Raw genomic sequence first — 18,982 nt, 5'->3', positions numbered from 1 at the left:
AACAGATAAAGAAGGAAGGACTTTCACAAGAGGGAGTTAATAAGAATCATAGTGTTTAGGTAAATGTAAAAGCAGAGAATTTGAGGTGGTTCTGTGGATAGTAGCAGATACGAACCAGCCTCCAGCTTCATCCTAGGACATAGCAAAATTAGAATTTACCATTTACCTAGTATCCTTTTTCCAGAGAAGGCAATGGCACCCCACTCCAGTACTCTTGCCTGGAAAATCCCATGGACGGAGGAGCCTGGTAGGCTGCAGTCCATGGGGTCGCTAAGAGTCGGACACAACTGAGCGACTTCACTTTCACTTTTCACTTTCATGCATTGGAGAAGGAAATGGCAACCCACTCCAGTGTTCTTGCCTGGAGAATCCCAGGGACAGAGGAGCCTGGTGGGCTGCCGTCTGTGGGGTCGCACAGAGTCGGACACGACTGAAAAGCGACTTAGCAGCAGCAGCAGCATCCTTTTTCAAATTTCCAGAGCATGTAGGTTGGTAGCTATTTGGAAGGTTGAAATTGGTAATTTAGAGCTGTTGTTAAAAATGCAAGCTATATTCCAGTGTTTACCTAAATAAGAAAGAAAAAGTAACATGTAAAGTATCTAGACTATATCTCTGTACTCAGCCTGATCATAAGTTTTCTGTGCTCTCTTCAGGACTTAACTCTTTGAAAATCATAGGAAAGTTAGAGCACTTGGAAGAAAAGAACAGATGTAGTAATAGAGTTGAATGACAGTATTGGGGTGAGAATAAAAGAAATGGACTGAAATTATATCATAAAACTTTGGTTAAAAAATGTGATGAATCGTTTTCCGCTATTGACTTACGTACTTGGATGGAGGTGTGGGCTGTTCAGAGAGACTAGGCTAGGGCAGCCTTAAGGAAATCCTTTCTTCCATCCTGTATTGTCATACTTTGCTGCTGTTTTTCAGTTTGAGTTTGAATGCCGGGCCCGTGGTGCAGACATCTTAGCTTACCCACCTGTGGTTGCTGGAGGTAACCGGTCAAACACTTTGCACTATGTAAAGAACAATCAGCTCATCAAGGTACGTAGATGGCCTTCAGGCTACCACCCCTGGGTTCAGGTGCCTTAGTAGGAAACAGCTGTAGCCTCACAGCCCCCTAGCCTTCAGCTTTCACAAGCTAACTGCCGTTTATAAAACCCTTTGTTTATAAAATGCTTTTACAGACATGCTATCCTTTGATCCTCACATTAGCACTGTGAGATAGGAGCAGTTATTAACATGCCTGTTTAACAGAAGAGGAAAAGACACTTTCGGTAACTCATTAATGCCGAGCCAACTGTTCTAGTCTAAATCCTTTGCTCATTTCATGTGGTTAAACTTCTTCACTGAAGTCTTGTGCCAACAACAGGCCAAGCTTATTTTGGGAGCAGGCAGATTTTACCAATAGCCTATTAGCTATGAGGGAACTTATATTTTATGGTTTTTCTTCCCAAGTGATTTATAAGTAAAGAGTCTTGTATTCCTTTATTAAGTCTACTTTTAATTATCTACTTAAATTTACAGTAAATTCAAAAAAATGAATATAGCAAACATGTAAATTATACATTTTTTTTCTAATGAATACCTGTGAACCAATGACTCAACTCAAGAACATTGCCAGTATGTTCAATCTGCTTACATACCCTCAAGCTCTGCCATCCCACAGCCTCCTTCCCAAAGGTCACTAAGCAGTATCCTAAATTCCTGTTTGTCATTCTCTTGGGTTTTTTAAAAAAATAGTTGTATCATATAGACATGATTCCCCAAACAATTAGTTCTGCCTCTTTATGAACTATATGAAAATTACATACTGCTATATGTAGTTTTGGGAGCTTAACTTTTCTTTTTACTCAAGCAGGATAAAATAATTTTTTTCCCCATGTATTTGTATCTGTTCACACTCCTACCAGCATATATGTATAATTAATTCTGTTGACCGTATTCTCTCTATCTCTTGCTATTATCAAACTTCTTAATTTCTATCATTTTCGTTGGAATAAGACAGTGTGGTCTCATTGTGGTCTTAATTTCCATTGCCTCTATTACCAATGAAGTTAAGCATCTTCTCTTGTGGCACAAGTTATCAAGGTTGCTAAGGAACTTCACCTGATAGTGGAGGTGCTGAGTCATAGGGTGTGCATCCCAGGGACAGGGGAGCCTGGTGGGCTGCCGTCTATGGGGTCGCACAGAGTCAGACACGACTGAAGGGACTTAGCAGCAGCAGCAGCAGGGTATGCATATTTGCAACTTTGGTAGATAATGCCTAGGACATCCCTGGTGGTCCAGTGGTTTAAACTCTGCGTTTCCATTGCAAGGGGCTCATGTTTGATCCCTGATTGAGAAAGTTCTGCATGCCACGCAGTGAGACCAAAAAAAAAAAAGAAACTGCCAGACATTCCCAAAGTGATTTTATCAATTTATATTTCCATTCTTCCTGAAACAGTGTTGTAGATTATATTTTTCTAGCATTTTGACCAAGTTTTTAAAATTATTCATAGAATTATCTTACGTTTTAATCTTTTGTGTTTGGAATTATTTACACGTTTACGTTCTTTTTCTTTCCTTTTGTTTTTTGTTTTCCTTTATGTACCTTTTTACAGTCTTGAACTATTTTTGCCTTCTCTTTTTTTCTAATAAATCTTAATAGACAGTTTATTTAAAAGTAAATGTACATATCCCTATGAACCAGCAATTTCTTTTGTAGGTACTTTTCCAAGAAAAATTAAAACATATACCCCCAAAATGCCCTGTACAAGAATGTTGATAGCCAGTTTGTAACTAGGATGTTAGATGAGGACGTTGCCATGTGGTATATCCTTAAGAAAAAGGAGCAAACCACAGCACTACCAAGAGCACAAATGACCTCCAAAGAAAAAAATTGCAAACTATATGATTCTATTCATATGTTCATATGGAGTTCTGGAATAAGCAAAACTCATCTGTGGTGCTAGAAATCAGATCAGTGGTTGCTTCTGATGGGGCGTTGCCTGGGTCAGAGCATGAGCATATAGTTACCTGGGTATATAGATTTGACAAAACTTAGGTCTGTACACTTAAGATCTGTGCAAAGAAATCTCAGCAGAGGCTTGTGGGTTTTTATTAGTCTGTTAAAGTCAACTTCACATATATTAATGCTATTTTGTCTTTGCTTATTATCTTACCACACTGTGTCCTGGCCTTCGTTAATTTTACTCTTCTGCTCTTTATGTTCATTCTCTTGTTCTTTTTCTAGCTTCTTAAATTAGGTGCTAAACTCTTTTTTTTTAACTGTGACATGTGACTTATAGGATCTTAGTCCCCCAGGCATCAAACCTGGGCATTGAAAGCACCTGGTCCTAACCGCGGGACCACCAGGGAATTCCCTAAATTCGTTAATTTTCATCCTTTTTTCTTTTCTAATTATGATTATTTAAGAATTAATATTTCACTTTCATTACATTCCATGTATTTTCTTAAAGTTGTCATATTTATCATATGTTATAAACAATAAATGTAATGTACTGTTTAAAATAATAATAAAATGAACAACCATGTATCCACCATCAAGGATAAGAAGAACACTGCTTGAACCTTAGAAGTTTCTAGGCAATCACATGCACATCTCCCTTTCTGTCTCCTATCATCCTAACTCTTATTTTAACCATTTTTTGGTTTTTCTTCATAGTTTTACCACCAGGGTACCTGTGTCTAAACAATATAGTATTCATTCTTGAAAAACTAGAGAATAAGCACAAATCTAGCTTTATAAGGCGAGAAGACATATTGCTGTTATTAGAGCAAGTAAGAAATAAGGGGAAATGGTCGAAAACCTATAGGTCATAGTCTAGCTTTGGTTATCTAAAAGTTTTCAATTCAAGTTAGCGGGCAAGGTTATCAACAAGCCATGAGAAACGCCCGGTATTGGAAGGGCTCTGCTGTTGACTGGCTAGTAGGAGCCTGGCACAGTTGTGGTCAGAGAGACCGCAGGCTGCGCGTAGTTCTGCCTCAGGGCTTACCACAGCGGCATGCAGCTGTCAGGAATAGGTCACGGCAGAGGCTTGAAACAAACCTACCTGCGTGTTCATCTTCCCTTCTTACCTCTTAGCCGGCCTTTCTGGGGTCACCTTCCTTCCACCTCAGCATCCTTTAGATGAAGGTATATAGCCGATAAACTTGTTCCACTTTCGTTTAGCCAGAGCAGCTTTATTTCATTCTCATTCTTGAAAAATGGCTATGCTGAGAAAACCATCCTAGATTGACAGTTATTTTTAGTCATCAGTTTTAATATATTTTTACTCTCTTTTCTGACTTTCAGTGTTGCTGATCTTAGAAAAGAAAATAATTATTATTTTACTTTGGGAAATTTCTTTTTGCTACATTAAGATTTCTTTTTCTTTGGTATTTCTCAGTTTTATTGTATTTCTAAGTACAAATTTATTTTTACATGTCTCATTATGATACCTTCTGGTTCCTGAATCTGTAGATTTGTGTCTTTATCAGTTCTAGGAAATGCTCAGACATTTCTTTAGATATCATCTCTTCTATGTCTCTCTGCTCACTCCTTCAAGGACTTCAGTTAGATATGTTAATAGGTTAAACCTCTTTTCTGTTTTCAGTAAGCTAACTTTTCTTTCATGTTTACGTTGGCTTTGTCTCTGTCATATTCTAGGGGTTTTTGGTAGGTCTGTCTTCTAGGAAACTACATTTTTTCATTTGTCTAACCTACGCCTTCAGCCATACACATAGTATTTTATTTCAAAAGTAATTTTTATCTCCATTCCTTTCAAATCCACATGGTTATTTTTTAGTTGTCGCTTGTTGCTTGTTAACCTTTGTGATTCCATTCTGTATCTCTTTAAACATTTCATGACAGCAATCCTGTCATGAATTCCAGATAATTCCATTACCTGGAATTCTGGAAGATCTGAATTTGGTATTTGTTGGTCCTGCTGAGTCTCACTGACCGTGACCTACTGCCTCACGTGCTTGACCGTGACAGCATCTGGTTGTGAGCTCATGTTTGCTTGTTGTTATTTTGGGGAAATTGTGCGGTCCCAAATTTGGGGGCCATTTCCTCTAAATATTATTTGCATATGCCTTTGTCAGAAGTGAAGTGGGTCCTGATGCCCCAGGGTCTGTTACCCCTGTGAATGTCCTGGGTTACTGAAGGAATCTCCTGCTCATCTTGCCCACTCTGCAGACACTTTCTTTCCTATATACTGTAATACTTACCTTATATACTGTAATACTCACTCCCAGTGCTAGTTTCAGTTCTGGGCTATCTTTATTCAAGGAAAAAAGTCTTTAAGACATCTTACATGATGTAATGTCAGCATTTCATAGAATATATTTTTATCCAGAACTGAGTTGTTTTCTAAAATTTATTCTGTATTTTGCCAGAAATAAAAACCACATTCATTCTTCTTATCATTATTATATATGTATTTATCTGACCATTATTCTACTGTGTGCCAAGTTCTGTGCTTATTTAGATATGAATGAGATATGGCCTGTCTTCAAAGGCATAAAGAGAAAATTGCAATATAACGTGACAAGTGGTAAAACAGAGATTTACGCAAAATGTTTTTTTTTTCTTTTTTTTGCTCCCACCATATGTTTTGATGGAGAGCAAAAGAGGGAGTAACATTCTAAAGTTAAATGGGTAAGTTATATGTGAATAAAGGCCTTGGATACCAACTTACATAGGTTTTTTTTTTTTAACTAATAGTGACAGAGGTAACATTTATGATTTGCTAATATTCGCATCTAGTAATTCAAACCCAAGCACTATGATTCCAGAGCCAACACACTTAACCACTCAGTAGTGCCGTCTTTCTTGAGCCAACGTGAATTCATATGAAACACTTAGATGGTGTTTCTTGTGAGAAGGAACCAGAGATTAGTCTCCTTTAAATTGGAACTTTTTTTTTTTCTTAATGAAAGGCATAAAGAGTTTAAGTTAGAAGATACAACTGACAGTCATAAAGTCACCTTTGTTTACCTGTCTTATTCTTGCTCCAGGATGGGGAGATGGTGCTGTTGGATGGAGGCTGTGAGTCTTCCTGCTACGTGAGTGACATCACTCGTACCTGGCCCGTCAATGGCAGGTAGGGCTGCTACAGATCCCACCGCTTCTTAGGAATATGAGTTAGAAAATGGGTATGTTTGGAATAAAGGACTAAAGAAATATACAGGGTCCCTCCAGCTCAGGTTAACTGCCTTTACAAAGCCCCTGATTCTTTTCTGAGACTGCTTTATTCATCATATCATAGGACGAGGCACGTAAAGACACCTAGTTAACATGTGCACACACTTTAAAAAAAATAAATTTAAAGTTTTTACTTTCTGATTGCAAAAATAATATTTAGGTTTTGGTAGAATAGTTTGGCTAGGTTAACCCTCCACAGATAATAATTATAGAATCTGGACAAAATATTAAACATAGCATTTAGAACTTCTCTGGTGGTACAGTGGATAAGAATCCACCTGCCAGTGCAGGGCACACAGGTTTGAGCTCTGGTCCGGGAAGATTCCACATGCTATGGAGCAGCTAAAGCTGTGCACCACAGCTAGTGAGCCTGCGTGCTGCAATTACTGAAGCCCGTGCGCCTGGCGCCTGCACTCCACAAGAAGAGAAGCCACCGCAATGAGAAGCCTGCACACCACAACAAGGTAGCCGCCACTCTACAACTAGAGAAAGCCAGCCTGCAGCAACAAAGACCCGGTGCAACCAAAAACAAAAAAGAAAAATAAAAACAAGTATTTGAAGACACCAGAGAGCTTTCTAAAAGCTGGCAGAAACTGCAACTGTAAGTCTGTCCTTGAAAGAAGAGCTATAATGGGTAAGATGTAAGTGGTTAGAGTTTTCCTCCATTACTGCTAAAAAAATGATTCTTCTAAAGACACGCAGAAACTAGTAAGTTACTAGTAGCCAAAGTATTGACTAGTTTATCCCATGACATCTACTTTGCCTGTAAGAAGTAGATCTTTAGACTGTTTTTTTATTTGGTTGATTGGTTGGCTGACTGGTTGGTATTGTTTGTATTTGTGTTTTTTTAATGGTTAAAAAAAATGGGAAGGATCAAGGTTAAGCCTGTTCTGGCCCTCTAACTGCATTCATGGCTGGGTGCATCTTCTTACTTCACCATGTCTATCTGCTGACCGTTGAGAGAGTTTTTCTAATCAAACTTAGAAGAAAACTTCCTGCAATATCAGGCAGTTCCAAATTCTCGTTCTTGGATTTCCCTGTCGCCAGGTTCACGGCACCTCAGGCAGAGCTGTATGAAGCTGTTCTCGAAGTCCAGAGAGATTGTCTGACCCTCTGTTGCCCTGGAACCAGCTTGGAGAACGTCTACAGCATGATGCTGACATTGATAAGCCAGAAGCTAAAGGAGCTGGGGATCACGAAGAACATTAAGGAGAAGAATCCCTTCAAGGTATTTCACTTCCTTCAATCCCAGTTCTTAAGAACACCTGACATGCTGCTTGGGCTTTATCCTATGTAAAGCTAATTCGATTTAGAAATGGGAGTTTGTGATTCTGCTGTAAGAGGGACTTTTTTGAACATAGATTAAAACAAAAGGCACAGTACTTCTTTCTCCCAGAAGATGGCAGCACATGCAGTTCATTGCATACTGTGTGACTAGCTCAATCTTCAGAAAACATAAAATGAAGTCCGGTGTAGACAAGGTGGGAAAGGACATAAAAGGGAGGAGAGGTTAACTCTTTAATTCTTTTTTAATGATTTTGAAAAAGTGGGGGTCAAAGGGTGAAGGTGTGTGTGGCTTCAGTAACATTGTTGAGACTTTTAACAGTATTCTCACTTGCCATGTCTTTAGTGAACTTCATCTGCATCCAAAGTATGATGGTGTTGAAGAAAACTTTAAAGACTCAGTTTTAAATTAAGATGCCAGGTGGTCAAGCCAGACAGACCAGTAAGGTATCTCTTATCTCCAAGTTAGACTGCCAGGGCTTCTTTTATCAGTAAGGAAGAAGCTGTAATTCCTCCTGTTCATGCCAACAAATCTTTAATTAACGGACAGAAGTACCCAGGTTGGTAAATGCCTCATAATTACTATGTTGTATGACATTTCCTACCTACCCCACAAGCTGCTGTGAGATACTTAGGGTCTCCAGAGAAGGCTCCCTGAGAGGGATGTGTGCATGCTGGAAAAAGAACTGTTCTAACATAATTATCTCCCTCCCCCCCAGAAGAGAAATTTTCACCTGCCGTTGTCATTGCTGGGGCGACCCCAGTTAGCATGTGTGTAGTATGAAATGGTAGGAACAGAAATGTGGATTAGTTATTAATAGAATGCCATTGGCAGAATTACACACAAGAGGTAGCAGTTTTCAGTCTCTTAAGCATTAGCCCAGGGATAGATGACACAGGCGGCAGAGCTAAGGGCAGGGGGCAGTATTGACACGTATCTCGTGGATTTACACAGGCCCAACTTCTCCCTTAAGGGTCATTGCTCTGATAACACTGTGGTCATATCATTTCCAGGCTGCTCGAAAATACTGCCCGCATCATGTTGGCCATTACCTGGGGATGGACGTCCACGACACTCCAGACATGCCCCGCTCCCTCCCTCTCCAGCCCGGGATGGTAATCACCGTGGAGCCAGGTAAGGGGAGGTGCCAACAGCCTCCCATCCCCTGGGACACATAATCCTAGTGTTAGATAGAAGGGTAAACACTTTCTTCTTATGTGAACCAATGTAATTAAATTAGAAGAAACAGGAAAATGAATCTCTCCAGTATAGAAGGGAACTTTATTTTAGATCCTCCTTGAGCTTGTTTATTTAACATCACACAATTTGTTTAATTTGACTTCTCCAATAAACAACAGATGGGGAGTACTTCCTATCAGTAGATATTAAGAAATAAATCTCTCTTTTAACCCTGCCTGTGCCAGGACCAGTTTGTACTAGTCTTCCTTTTGTGGTGGGCTGCTGATGCTTGTGGACCCCTGGCACTTTCCTCCAGAGATTCTCAGATTCCTCACGTTCATAGTTGCAGCTCCTCTGCAAACTGCATGGAACTGCCTGCATTGTTCCACTCTTCAGGATCCAGACCCTTTCTCCTGGGCTTCAGAGAGAGTGGGCAGTCTGATGGTTCCCCAGCTTGAATGATGGTAGGCGTGGGGCAGGAGAGAAGTAGTGGCCATGGTGGAGTGTGAAGATGGAGACTACAAGTTACTTTTAAACACAGATGCTGTTTCTGTCATGAAAGCAGATCTCAGTCTTAAATTTCAAGTGTTTTCACATCTAAATTATGTAAGTTATAGCTGGGACACGTCTTTTAAGCTCCACTTTGAGCCCAGGCGTATGTTGCTATCTGTGGCCTTGTTTACCATTTAGTCCAATCAAGTTGGCACTTCCTTAGACTTTGACTACACTTTCCTTTGCTGATCCTTTTCTTATCACAGAACAGCATCTGTGAGTATAGAACAGGAAATTTACAGTTTCTTAAAATGAAAAGACCTGGTATCTGTCTGATGTTATGATTAGAAAGGGAAACTTGGCCTTAGAATTTTTCAGATGTTCATTAAACTCTTCCTTTTTTCTTCTTTATATCATGTGTATCAGTTACATTTATGACTTATTTCAGTATTTCTGCAGCTTCTGGTTGTTGAGACTAATAATCTCTAATAAGTGTTTTTTAAATACATGATAAAATTCTGTATGTCCTTATTTTTGCAAAGTGCCCTTCTTCCAAGGGACTGTTAAGCAAAGAAAGAATGCATTTATGTAATCCACTAGTTCCCAGCATATATTGACATAGTCATAAAGTAACTTTAGTGGCTTGTTTGAGCCATTAGCACATGACAGAATCATGATCAACATTATTGTAGTTGAAGAGATCTTGTAGACTAATAACAAAAAATAACTACAATAATAGTTCTAGTAATGTTCAGTTCAGTTCAGTCGCTCAGTCGTGTCCGACTCTTTGTGACCCCATGAATCGCAGCACGCCAGGCCTCCCTGTCCATCACCAACTCCCGAAGTTCACTCAGACTCACGTCCATCGAGTCAGTGATGCCATCCAGCCATCTCATCCTCTGTCGTCCCCTTCTCCTCCTGCCCCCAATCCCTTCGAGCATCAGTCTTTTCCAGTGAGTCAACTCTTCGTATGAGGTGGCCAAAATACTGGAGTTTTAGCTTCAGCATCATTCCTTCCAAAGAAATCCCAGGGCTGATCTCCTTCAGAATGGACTGGTTGGATCTCCTTGCAGTCCAAGGGACTCTCAAGAGTCTTCTCCAACACCACAGTTCAAAAGCATCAATTCTTCGGCGCTCAGCCTTCTTCACAGTCCAACTCTCACATCCATACATGACCACTGGAAAAACCATAGCCTTGACTAGACGGACCATTGTTGGCAAAGTAATGTCTCTGCTTTTTAATATGCTATCTAGGTTGGTCATAACTTTCCTTCCAAGGAGTAAGCATCTTAATTTCATGGCTGGAATCACCATCTGCAGTGATTTTGGAGCCCAGAAAAATAAAGTCTGACACTGTTTCCACTGTTTCCCCATCTATTTCCCATGAAGTGATGGGACCGGATGCCATGATCTTCGTTTTCTGAATGTTGAGCTTTAAGCCAACTTTTTCACTCTCCACTTTCACTTTCATCAAGAGGCTTTTTAGTTCCTCTTCACTTTCTGCCATAAGGGTGGTGTCATCTGCATATCTGAGATTATTGATATTTCTCCCGGCAATCTTGATTCCAGCTTGTGTTTCTTCCAGTCCAGCGTTTCTCATGATGTACTCTGCATATAAGTTAAATAAGCAGGGTGATAATATACAGCCTTGATGTACTCCTTTTCCTATTTGAAACCAGTCTGTTGTTCCATATCCAGTTCTAACTGTTGCTTCCTGACCTGCATACAGATTTCTCAAGAGGCAGGTATTCCCATCTCTTTCAGAATTTTCCACAGTTTATTGTGATCCACACAGTCAAAGGCTTTGGCATAGTCAATAAAGCAGAAATAGCTGTTTTTCTGGAACTCTCTTGCTTTTTCCATGATCCAGCGGATATTGGCAATTTGATCTCTGGTTCCTCTGCCTTTTCTAAAACCAGCTTGAACATCAGGAAGTTCACGGTTCACATATTGCTGAAGCCTGGCTTGGAGAATTTTGAGCATTACTTTACTAGCGTGTGAGATAAGTGCAATTGTGCGGTAGTTTGAGCATTCTTTGGCATTGCCTTTCTTAGGGATTGGAATGAAAACTGACCTTTTCCAGTCCTATGGCCACTGCTGAGTTTTCCAAATTTGCTGGCGTATTGAGTGCAGCACTTTCACAGCATCATCTTTTAGGATTTGAAATAGCTCAACTGGAATTCCATCACCTCCACTGGCTTTGTTCGTAGTGATGCTTTCTAAGGTCCACTTGACTTCACATTCCAGGATGTCTGGCTCTAGGTGAGTGATCACACCATCGTGATTATCTGGGTCATGAAGATCTTTTTTGTACATTTCTTCTGTGTATTCTTGCCACCTGTTCTTAATATCTTCTGCTTCTGTTAGGTTCATACCATTTCTGTCCTTTATCGAGCCTATCTTTGCATGAAATGTCCCCTTGGTATCTCTAATTTTCTTGAAGAGATCTCTAGTCTTTCCCATTCTGTTGTTTTCCTCTATTTCTTTGCATTGATCACTGAGGAAGGCTTTCTTATCTCTTCTTGCTATTCTTTGGAACTCTGCATTCAGATGCTTATATCTTTCCTTTTCTCCTTTGCTTTTTGCTTCTCTTCTTTTCACAGCTATTTGTAAGGCCTCCCCAGACAGCCATTTTGCTTTTTTGCATTTCTTTTCCATGGGGATGGTCTTGATCCCTGTCTCCTATACAATGTCACGAACCTCCGTCCATAGTTCATCAGGCTCTCTATCTATCAGATCTAGGCCCTTAAATCTATTTCTCACTTCCACTGTATAATCATAAGGGATTTGATTTAGGTCATACCTGAATGGTCTAGTGGTTTTCCCTACTTTCTTCAATTTAAGTCTTGACGGTTTATATACCAGACATTTTTATATCTATTATCTCACTTTCACTCCACATTTTTATTGGTAGGTACTGTTAGGATCCTGGCTTTACAGATGAATTGTAACACAAAGAGGTTAACTTACTTGCCCCAAATCATCCAGTCACTGCCATTTTTGAATCAAACATTCGACTTCTTTTTTCTACTTCTCAGGAATTTATATTCCGGAGGACGACCAAGATGCCCCTGAGAGGTTCCGTGGTCTCGGTGTACGAATTGAGGATGATGTGGTGGTGACTGAGGCCTCCCCGCTCGTCCTTTCTGCAGATTGTCCCAAAGAGATGAAGGACATCGAACAGATATGCAGTAGGGCCTCTTGACCCTCACGGCAGCCCGCGTGGGTCTCGGGTGCAGGGAGGGTGGACGCAGGCACCTGTGCGTGTGTGCTTTCCGGGGATCTCTGTGTGGATACTTGTTCATGCATTCCCTTGGGGAGTGCTGCAGCTGTGCGAGTCTGTGTGAGTCTGTGTGTTGTCTTTTTGTTTTATGTGGCTAGAAACTTGGAAAAATTGCATTTTTGGACTATATGTTACTGCAACTTTATTAACATTAATTCTGTAGAATTAATGACCGAGACAAGGTTAATGTTAAGATATAAGGAAAGATGTTGGTTACATATGTCCATGCATTCCAGTTGGCACTTGTGGAAAATTCTCTCCAGGTCCTTCCCCTTCTGCACTTTTCCTGAGATCTACCTAATATCATCAAATTTTCGTGTAATGCTTACACTTCGAGCTAATCACCAGAGTCTGCCCACATTGAAAGCCGCCTGTCTGATTGTGGGTGGCCAGTGTGTACCTTCCATGATACCTGCCTTACCTGTTCAGGAGCCCACGTGAGCCCTCAGGGCACTGGTGTTCTCCAGCCCCATCACTGAGCCACAGTCCAGATTCCAGCAACACTAGCTATCGAACAGAACATTTTTGAGCTTTTTTTACTATTTGGTTGCCTGGGACCTGGAAGGTGTTTAGATTCTTGATAAGGAAGGAAATGGAAGAGAAAGAAAAGTATGTATGTATCTGCTCTAGATCCAGACCACCATCTGTCTGTTTTCAATCTAAAGAGCACTCCTTTCCCAGATATCCTTGCTGTCTTTATAGACTCTTACCACACCAATCCTCAGAGCACAGCCTTGAAGCTGCTTCTCTGGCCAAGGGCAGATCCTCTGCTCACCGAGTTAAGAGTCAGGGGAACAGCACCCAGTTATCATTCTGTGATTTCCTCTAGTGCTGATAAAAGCAAAACATGGAACCCAGCCAGTAGCTGTAAACACCCTCTGATCCTTTCCTTTCTTGGACGTCAGCCTGGATGGGCAATGGGAAAGGCCAGCGTTTCCCTCCATACAGCATTGAATGCAGTTATGTTAAACTCAGTTTGCAGAGTGAACGGGGCTAGACCCCTGCAGATGGTTTATTTGGGAGCTTCAGTCATAGGGGGCTGCTTTAGGAAATAGTGTATTCACCTCCTTTAAACCTGAATGTGAGCCCAAAATGTATAAAACATGCTGTTAGAACATAAATTTAAGAAAATAATTGCTTTAGGGAAGAACAGGCTAGGAGAGGAGCATTGTTGCCTCTGCCACATACTTTTATGGCTGTGAAAGTATTCAGGAGTTGCTATTTTTCTCTGTGATAAAGAAACTATAACTATGTTTTTTTTAACTTGAAACACAGCAGTTAAGAAGTAGAATAATAACTCTCCTCTTCCCATAATTGTACCCAAGTTAGGAAGGTACCTCTCATGGTGACTTAAAGATGTCTTCGTGTATCTTCTTTCAAAATATTATCTTTTCATTAACTTTCGTATGGTCAGAAAAGGAAAACTACTATAGACATTATATGTTAATTGGGTTTAAAAGCCATAAAATAAGTTAAATCCCCAGATAAAGACACTATATCTCATTAAAATTTTAAAAATGGGCTTTGTTACATATTTTAAGACATACATAAGCAACATCCTCCTTAACTTTCTTAATAATAGAAAGACTGCAGACATGATGCGTGATGCTGCCTCTCCCTGTCCTGTGTCCATGTCAGATCACAAGCACAGCACAGCAGCTTTCCGCCAGCCCAGCTGTGACTTCAGAGTCCTTCCAGTAACTGCTGTCAATAAAACAGGAGCTGGGCTTTGAGTTAGACTCTGTCTACCATCCCTCAGCTGCCATATGATCAACGATCGTGTAACTTATTTTTGTATGTATGTTAGAAAGTACGTGAGGGCCGGGGTGGCAGCATACAGGACCTCGCTTAGAAGAGGTTTTTATGGTGTGGTTCTATTTTTTTTTTTTTTTTTTGTTTCCTGAAGTGGGATCTGTATCCCAGAATGTAAGCTGATAAGGGTGTGTTTTAAGCCTGAACAAATATACTTCAAGCTGAAGTGCTTAATAATTCTAATGACTGTATCTCTAAGCCCTAGGGGTAGAGCAGAATTCCACTATCACAAAGCATGCGAGTCTCCCTGGCTGCTCTCACCTCCACCTGTGTGTCCCTGAGGAACTCAGGGTGAGCATCAGTATTATTCGGGTCAGGGGTCTCCACTGAAACCCAGGCCTTTGGGGGTTTGCTTCATGAGGAGCTGAGAGAACTGCAGTCTTTGCCAGCATTTCTTAATGCTTTGTTTGACTTTTGTGCAATTATATAAGTTCAATTTGGACAAAATGCTGTTACTTTTTAAGGCGCTATTGACTGAAAATAAATACATGGTTCCCAAACAAGGGAACAGCATTTGTTACTGTCATTTTAAAAATAAACTATAAAACAATATAAGAATGTGTGGTTGGTGTTTGTGTGTTATTTTCAAATCTAAAGTTCATAGCTTTAAATGCGACTTTTGTTCTACAAAGTATTTTGTTTTACAAAGCATTCATTGACAGCTGTCACAAAATCATGTTGGCAAACTTGGAATAATCTTATCAGTCATAGAAGGGGGGAACCAATGGATTAGATTTACTCAAGGATGTAACATATAACATGGTGACTATACTTGATAACATTGTATTGTAAAATTGAAATCTGCTGAGAAAGTAGAACTTAAATGTTCTCACACACAAAAAAAGAAAGAAATTTGTGAGGTGATGGATGTGTTAATTAACTTAATGGGAGACATCTTTTCACAATATATACGTGTATCAAATCATCAGGATGTACACTTTAAACATCTTACAGTATTGTCAATTACAGCTTAAGGAAACTGGGCGGGCGGGCAGGGGTCAGGGGGGCCTTCCCAGATGGCTCAGTGGTTAAGAATCTGCCTGCCAATCAGGAGACATTCAGTCCCCAATCCAGGAAGACCTCACGTGCCTTGGAGAAACAAAGCCCCTGCACCACAACTATTGAGCCTGTGCTGAGTCACTTCAGGCGTGTTCGACTCTTTGTGACCCTATGGACACAGGAGTCTCCAGACAGGAATACTGGAGTGGGTTGCCGTGCCATCCTCTAGGGGATCTTCCTGAACCAGGGATCAAACCCGCATCCCATATCTCCTGCGTTAGCAGCTGGGTTCTTACCACTAGTGCCACCTGGGAAGCCCCATCTGACCATGTGACTGGTTAAAATCCTTCAGTGGTTTCTCCTCACTGCAGATAAAGACCAAAACTCTTTGCATGGCTCTACCAAACATTCTTGCATGACCTGGTTCATACCAGTGGTAAATGTTTATCAACTGACTCTAGGAGGATAAGGGAATCCCTGGTTGTAGCATTTGCCAATTTCCATGGCATAAACAGGATGATTATGGCCAATTTCAAGATACCAACTTACAGAACTGGGAGAAGAGGCTAACAATTGATTCTTGCACATCTTTGCAGACTCTTATCTCACCGGTTCTCTTCATGTTTGAGCCATTCCAGGCTTCTTTACGAGTGTGCTGTGCATTCTATGCTTGCAGCCCCTCCTGTATGCTGTTGGTTGTACCTGGAATGGCACCTTCCACATCCCTCAGTGTGTGTGAGTGCTGGAGCCAAACTGCATCAGTTTGCAGGAGCAACTGTTAACCTTTTGGGAATTTTGCAGTCTGACTGCTAAAGCTACAAATCAGAACTTGACTTCGTTTTTAAGAACTGGTTTTGTTTGTTTTTAGTATTTATCCATTTGGCTGTGCCAGTTGTTGTACACAGGATCTTTCGTTGCGGCATGCAGACTGTTAGTTGTGGCACATGGGATCCAATGCCCTGAGCAGCGATTGAACCTGGACCCCCAGCATTGGGTGCTTACCATCTTAGTCACTGGGCCACCAAGGGAGTCCCAACAGCTGTTTTGTTTTCTTTACCAGCATACCACTGCATCCAGGCTTCTTTGTCTGGCTCTCCTTCAGTCTCATACCATTTCCTCTAAGAGGACTTCCTCTACCTTCCAGGCAGTCTTTCTGCTTCAAGGCACCCTTTACTTCTCCTTTCCTAAAATTCATTGGAATTATCATTAACTGACTATTGCCTCTTTTGCTACATATGGTAAATTCAATGATGAAAAGGGACTTTTCCAAGTTCTTAGAATATCTAAAGCAATATGGTGTAGTTGACACACAGCAGGTTCTGTGAATATTTTAGGAATATTTGTTGAATGAATGAATGAATGGATGGATCAACTGAACAGAGCTAAACTGAACAGCCTATTGCATTGTAAACTAAAATTATGAAGGGTAAGAATCTATATGGGGTCTACAAAAAGTTTACGCAGCAGGAGCTAGTATACAGAAAGGCATGGCCAATCATCACAGCCAGGAAAACATCCAAAGGAGAGACCAGTACATGAGGCTTTCACAGCTAATGGAACAGCCCCACTGTAGCTCTTCACAGAGCAAACAACTTGCAAACTCCTGCTGCTTCCTCTCCTGTATCTCTACAATACCTTCTTCCAACAAAGTTTAAAACTTTTCAAAATTAAAATACGATTAAGTCACTTTTGGGCTTCCCAGGTGGCGCAGTGGTAAAGAATCCATCTGTCGATGCAGGAGGCACAAGAGACTCGTATTAAATCCCCAGGTCGAGAGGATCCCCTGAAAACGGCAACCTACTGCAGCATCTTGCCTAGAAAACCCCATGGACAGAGGAGCCTGGTGGGCTACAGTCCAGGGGGTTGCAAAGACTCAGCCATGACTGAGCACATGTGTGCACACACACATCACCGTTAGTCCCCTCCCTTACACTGCACCCCTCCAATGCCTTCCAATAACATCTACAATAATATCCCCACCTCATCTGACCCCTACTTGCCTGTCTCCTCTCAACCACCCTCACTCTGTAAGCTTCAAATTTATTCATTCAACACATAGTGGGCACATACAACGGACTGAGCACTGTTCTAGGAGTGTTTGTTATCAATAAAACAATAGGGAATTCCCAGGCTAGGATACCAAGCTTTCACTGCTGAGGGCCCAGGTTCAAACCCTGGTCGGGAAACAAAGATCCCACAACTTGCACAGGGCAGTCAAAAATAAAGAGAATAATAAAATATTCCTTCTCTTGGCCAGACACACAGAAACAATAAATCTAATAAATGAGTAAACAAACAAAAAGTTAGAAGGTACATGTACCATTAAAGGAAAAAGTTCAGTAAAATGAATGGGAAGCATATCATACAGGGTCTTTTAGGCCCTTGCAAGGAATTCAGCTGAAATGTTACTCCTCATAGGGGCCTTATCTAATCACCTATTTTAATATTGCCTCCATCTCCCCTCAGTCTCATGACTTTTTTTGACTTATTGATACCTGCGATTTTCTGATATGTTTGTTGACTTGTATATTATTTCCCTACCAGGTGTTTGACTCCTCATCACTGTATCTCTCCCATTTACAACAGGACTCAGTACATACTCAATGAATTTGTTGAATGAAGATACATATGCCCTCAATTTACTCTGGTTTTCCAATACTCCGGCAGGAAAACAAATAACTGAATTCCTAAAATGGAATCATTAATAAAACTTGCTTTGTACGGTTTCCTCTCACACAAATTTTGTATATTCTTGTCTGGTTAAAGCTGTGGTGGTGTTTCCACAGATTTGTTGTTCTTTACGATTAAGACAAGGAAGCAAATCCTATTTCTTCTGGTTTAACAGTAGAGTCAACACAATCCATCACCCTTCAATTTTAAGAGAAAATATGAGGTTTCAAACAAGATTTAAGAGTGATCGAGCAGAGACATACCTCTGCAGGATTAGAGATGAAAAAGTGGAGCCTGATCTAGAGATGGGAGGGTGACAAAGTACAGGTGCTTTTGCGGTTAAGGAATGATCAGTAACAATAAGTGGCAAACACCTCACACAAATACTTCAAAAAGTGCAGCGACTTCAAATGCGATGATAGCGCAACTAGAGGAAAGAGGGCCGAAATTAAGGAGAAAGATGAGCACTCGTTGAGGAATGAGAAGAGTGTGCTCAAGCGAGTGAAGATGAAATCGTGCACTTTAACCACAGACCCATCCAGGGCGGACTGGTATATTTGGGGTAGGCTGGAGCCGGCACCTCCCAGGCTCCTAAACCTCTTCCGTCCACCTCCTTCATGGGCAGGTGAAGGCAGGGCTGGAGAATGCCTGTTCAGTTCAGTCCTGGGGAGGGCACTGGGCAGGAGGGGAGACCATCTTCCCACTGAATCCTGAGGATTTCCCGGATTGGAATCAGGAAATCGAACGGCCTTTCAGGGAGGGTAAGCACCTCCGAAGGGTTCAGAAGCCGACCAGTATCTGGAAAGCCCAGTGTGAGGTCTCGGGTTCAGCGGCAGCAGGAGGCGGGACGCCCACCCTTGCACCTTCCCCGGAAGAACGCGACGAGGACCGGCGGGCAGGGGGTGCTGCGCGGCGCCGGGAAACGAGAGGCGGAGCCGGTGCTGCAGGTCGCTGTGCAGGCGGAGGAAGGAGCCGCCGCCCCAGCTGAGAGTGTGGCTGGGGGCTTCCCGGGGGAGGGCAACAAGAGCGAGTCCTTTCGAACGTCTCCACCCGGCTCGCTTGCGTCGGCCTGG

General features: G+C 41.4%; 1 protein-coding gene across 4 annotated transcripts in view; it reads left to right on the top strand.

Moving 5' to 3' along the window:
* The window catches only part of XPNPEP3 (X-prolyl aminopeptidase 3), a 44,056-nt gene extending 29,258 nt beyond the window's left edge, over positions 1-14,798 (top strand). For all 4 annotated transcript variants that reach the window (XM_005909425.2, XM_070371519.1, XM_070371520.1 and 1 more), the window contains 5 exons: positions 930-1,043; positions 6,003-6,088; positions 7,237-7,417; positions 8,488-8,608; positions 12,184-14,798. In XM_005909425.2, coding sequence (XP_005909487.1) covers positions 930-1,043; positions 6,003-6,088; positions 7,237-7,417; positions 8,488-8,608; positions 12,184-12,350 — 669 coding nt within the window. In that variant the 3' untranslated portion in view covers positions 12,351-14,798. The remainder of the gene's footprint in view (positions 1-929; positions 1,044-6,002; positions 6,089-7,236; positions 7,418-8,487; positions 8,609-12,183) is intronic.
* Positions 14,799-18,982: the final 4,184 nt, after the last annotated feature.

The sequence above is a fragment of the Bos mutus genome, chromosome 5 (genome assembly GCF_027580195.1).
Source record: "Bos mutus isolate GX-2022 chromosome 5, NWIPB_WYAK_1.1, whole genome shotgun sequence".
Classification (NCBI taxonomy): domain Eukaryota; kingdom Metazoa; phylum Chordata; class Mammalia; order Artiodactyla; family Bovidae; genus Bos; species Bos mutus.
Note: the sequence above shows the minus strand (reverse complement) of the source record. Positions and strands in the feature narration are given on the sequence as shown.